General features: G+C 38.7%; 1 protein-coding gene across 10 annotated transcripts in view; it reads right to left on the bottom strand.

Annotated features, from left to right (window-relative positions):
- LOC109539466 (G-protein coupled receptor Mth2) overlaps nt 1–4,724 on the bottom strand; it is a 31,794-nt gene that overhangs the window by 8,435 nt on the left and 18,635 nt on the right. The window contains exon 1 of one of the 10 annotated variants that reach the window (XM_019907220.2): nt 1,199–1,691. The exons of the other annotated variants lie outside the window; for them this stretch is intronic. Coding sequence (XP_019762779.2) covers nt 1,199–1,676 — 478 coding nt within the window. The 5' untranslated portion in view covers nt 1,677–1,691. Of the gene's footprint in view, nt 1–1,198; nt 1,692–4,724 lie in introns of those variants that run through there. 10 annotated transcript variants of the gene reach the window in all.

Below are 4,724 nucleotides of genomic sequence, written 5' to 3'. Positions count from 1 at the left end.
CAGCGAGTTTCACCAAAATACATCGTACCATTCTCTAGATATTTAAAAAAAGATCCATTTTTTGAAGAACTTTGACCATCAATAGCAGAGGAGCCGGACAGTTTTTGTTAATAAAAGTTAGGTCAGATAGTCTTCTTTTGATTCAAAGAATGTCGCAGCACCCTTTACGGGACACCCTGTATATGGGAGCGAAACGTTAGCGCCAAATTCCTAAACTCGAAAAATTAGCGATTTTGTCATAAGGCAACTGTTCCAGTTCAGAATAGAATAATAATACGTAATTTCAGCAATAATCAATCGCGTCCACATGCCTTGGAAAAAATGAGTCAATTTGCCTAAACAGGATGCATTTCGATAACGATTGAACGCTCTACTTACACGAGATTGTAAAATTTTCAGTCGGGTGTTAAATGTTCATATACTGGCTGTCCGCCTAGTCGGACAGTGGGAAAATGTCCCGAAAAATGAGTTTTGCATCGAGGAAATTTAAAAAAAACCAGCACCTGGCGCTTGTTATTTGATATTTATAGACTTTTGGCTTTTTAAATTGTACATTAGCAATCGGGCCACTTTACCCGAGTTTTCAGTCAAATCGCCTAAGAAAATTTGCCGTTTCAAATCGATATTTTTTTTATTGTTGCATCGCCGGCTAGTGTACTTGAAACTGAATTTTCCACTCAGGAACGTAGCTGTTGTTGGAACGCATCGGTTCCTCTCACTCGCAACCACAGGATTCGGAGAGAGATGCAAGATAGGCCTCGCACGACCACGTTCCAACTTGCCGCCTTCGCGGCTACAAATATTTAAGTTTTGCGCGGACAAGTTGGGAAGAAATTTTTTGCCAATAAAGAATGACAGTCCATCGAAATGGAGACAAGGCAAAATGGAGCTTAAAAATTCAGAGTTGACTTTACTGGGCTTTGCCACTAAGAGTCCGTCGATTAATTGGAGATTTTCGGGTTTTAATGTGGTAGTCGGTACGAATTTGGTTCTACCGTTTCGATGGCACGCACGGCGACCATCTTCAGAGGCTGTTGAAAATCACGACTTGAACTATCGCGTTGGAGAAGTTTGTTTTGTTAAATATCTGGCTACAGAAAATAATCAGCGTTATTTTGCTTTGCCAGCAAAATTCCCTGGAAACTGCCCGTGTCTGAAAAATCATGGATTTTCGCCCGAAAATCAAGAATTTACTTACCATAAACCATTTCAATAACGAGATAATCTTCGTTGCCTAAACATACAAGCGCAGACAATCCCGATTGGTCTTCATTGATAAAATCCAGGCAATAATCATCGGCTTTAACAACAACAGTAGCAGCTTCCTCGGCCTGATTGCTAGCAGCTTCCGTGGTCTCGTTGTTACGAATTTGCAAATCGCCACTTTGAACAATGCGAAACGAAACTGTAAGATCGGAGGCCTGCAGAAGTATGGAATTCATCTCACTGCTGCAGTTCCGTCCAATGAGGAATTCGAACGCAAAGTTGAATTCGAGCAGGAAATCCATTTTAAAGTCGTTTTCACTTGGAACGCACGTTAGATTGACATAGTCGAATTTCATTGGACAACACTTCCGCACAAAAAGCCGGTCGCTCTCTGCTACGCTCAGATCGAGACTTCCGGAAAAAATTACAATTAAAATTAAGAAGATGTCGATTGGATGATGCCTCGGCATGGCTGTAGTGAACAATGCCAAGGGCGCTTTGCAATTCATTCGCTTTCCACTTTGTTTGCTCTAGAATTACAGGGCGGATCCAGAAAACGCTCTTATGTGGCGAATTTCATTATTGCTCGCTTATGATTAACTTTATCCAGATGTGTTGACTAATATACGCATTTTGCGGAACTGTTACAGGATTCTGGACACGGGATGTTTGGATATTGTATTAAATTCAACGATCGATTGAAAGAAACACTGAAAATTATGTGCGAGTAACAGATATGTGCATTGCGTTGGAATTTTTTTTTCATGGAAAAGCAGCTTTTTTGCGTTAGTCCATTTTTCCATTTTGTAAGGAGATATATAAATTGTTAAATTAATATTTGCACTCTTCGTGCCATCAAAATTCAAAATAGGGAGTCGGTAAAAAGTGCAAATCTCAACGCAAAGTGAGGCAAACCTTCCGAAAAATAGGGGAAGAGCGGGTTCCTAAATCATTTTTTACATGCATGTCGAATTACACAAAATCTCAAAAAGTTTTTTTACCAACTGCTTGTTGGGTATTTCGCCTCAAAAATTTTTGTCTTTAAAAAAGACAGAATTTCCTCACGTCTTTTATTACAGATTGATAAACAGTGCTCTTGCACTATTTATCAATCTGTAATAAAAGACGTGAGGAAATTCTGTCTTTTTTAAAGACAAAAATTTTTGAGGCGAAATACCCAACAAGCAGTTTGTAAAAAAATGAATTCGCCTCAACAATATCGAAGCAATAGAACAAACAGACTTTTTGCATATTTATAAAATCGGTTTTACAAACACTGAGCGTTTTAAGATTGGGATTAATTTCTTTTGAAGCGTAATTGAGTTTTACATGAGGAGTAGGAGCAGTTAGAAAATGCGCGCAAAAACTATCCATGAAGTCTAAAGCTCTTCAGCTTGTGGGTGGATTTCAATCATTTCTGAATACAAAATGGTGAAAATTTGCCCAGAGAAACATTGGGAGGAATCGGGTCCAATTAAAAAAAAATCAGCATAGTGGATTATTGAGGAGCAACATTATCGGGCTCATTTGTTCCATTTCTTTTTCATTTAATCCACTTCACTCACTCGGCGATTATTTCAATTTAAACTATTTTCGCGTTTATCTACGAAAATTATCTACGCGACTACAGCCGTTCCAAGCCGGCAAACTTTACTGACTTTGCCCAACTTGAAACTGACAAATTTTCTCATTGATAACTGATTGAGATAAGCATTACTTTGCCGCCATCATAGGAGGGTTCCGTTAGATCCAATTAGAATTTTGCGTATTTTTTTTGTTGTGGTTAACCAGTGCTTTTAATCCAATTAGCATACATGGAACAAATAGACGCATGTGAGTCTCGATTAGATAATAGCGGAATTGCTGTTTACAGTGGCTTTTCTAGATTACCACCATCCAAGAACAAACAAGCCTTGATTGTGATGCCTAATAAAAGTCGCTTGATTGTGAGCTAAGATTGAGTATGGCGATCTTCAAGCAAATGCCTTAAGAAGTCGCTTTTCGACTTGTTAAATTAACGTTCAAAACTCCGAAAAACTATAAAGGAAGATTGGGGAAACGGATCGAGCAAGATTGGAACTAAGAGCATGATTGGCTGAACTGTACATCCGCCCATATGGCGAAAAGCTGCAAATATCGAGGAAAATCCCGTGAATATGCATTCCATATAATGGAAACACTCGGGTTTTGCGTGCACATCCTGTACTGAATAGAAACCGACCATGTTTATTGAATCTTCGAGTAAAATAAACGTTCCGCCGGGTTTGGCAAAGCCCACTAAAACGCTTTGTTCTCCTCGTTAATCTTTGTATTATTGGTGCGGATTCAGTGAACTCACGATATGCTTCTTTCATATATTCCGCCTAAGTCGTCGTTTATTTGGCCCAGTTTTGCCTGCAGAGTTAAAAAATTCCAGAAAAAAAGGGCTTTGAAGTTATAGACAATTAAATACATTGAAACTGATGGGTTTTCGGGTTTTTAGGCCGTCGTTCGGTCGAATTTCTTCCTGATGTTTCGCAAACACGAGTGGCTTGCATCTTCAGAAGTGGTTTGCTTGAACACTGTTCCGATCTCGAAGCGAATCGAGTAATTTACGTTTTTTGATGTTGCAGCTTTTGAAGCTCCGTGCGTTTTTTGTTTCCCCCATTGTGCAAAAAACATATTTTACACATGTTCAAAACCTAAGCAGAAAATGGGAAATTTTTGTACCCATTGAATTTTGAGTAATCGAAAATTGGCGGCAGCTAAAACTGATATATTTTAAGCCGCAAAGGTGGCAAGTTGGAACGTAACAACTAGCAGTCAATTGGGCATCTCTCTTAGAATTCTATGTGCGCGAGCGAGATGAACCGATGCCAGCTACGTTCCCAAATGGAAAAGTCAGTTTCACTTAAGTTCTCGAACGACCAGTGTGGGCACTCGAAATGCACGCACCTCTGAAGATGATTGCCATGTGTGCTAGCAAAACGTCTGAAAACCTTAAATATTACCAATTGGTATGGAAATTGAATTTAAAGAAAGTTTGGAATGCTTAAATAGTATTTTGGTCTGATAAAACTGGCATTTGATAAAAAACGAACTTCAGTGAAATAGTTAAATGGTCTAAAGTCCGAAATTGCCCTTTAATATAAAAATAAAATGGCCATTTCTCCAAAAATTGCCAGATTAGAGTAAATAATGAAAAATCGTCCAAAAACGATGAAAGGAAATAGAAAAGTAAAGCCATTCTCAAAAACCTGAAAATCTTTGGCCACATTCACCCTGTATTTGAACGTTTAAATGCCCTAGAAAGAAAAAAAATGATGAAAAATAACGACCGTTACTCCATGGCACTTCTTTACTGAACGGGAACAAAACAGTAAAAGAATTACAGCCAACTATAAAAATTGTCAATAAATTTCCAACTTCTTCCAATGCAAGCATTGCATCAGCGGCGAACATAAACCTGAAAATACTAGCCATGCCTGAAAGCGAAACGTCGGGACCAAATTCCTGTCGACGACGGCCTTAAAGCACGA

The sequence above is a fragment of the Dendroctonus ponderosae genome, unplaced genomic scaffold, assembly GCF_020466585.1.
Source record: "Dendroctonus ponderosae isolate FM_Combo_2020 unplaced genomic scaffold, Dpon_F_20191213v2 Dpon_F_20191213_8, whole genome shotgun sequence".
Taxonomy (NCBI): Eukaryota; Metazoa; Arthropoda; class Insecta; order Coleoptera; family Curculionidae; genus Dendroctonus; species Dendroctonus ponderosae.
The sequence above is the reverse complement of the archived record's forward strand: the minus strand, read 5'-3'. Positions and strand labels throughout refer to the sequence as shown.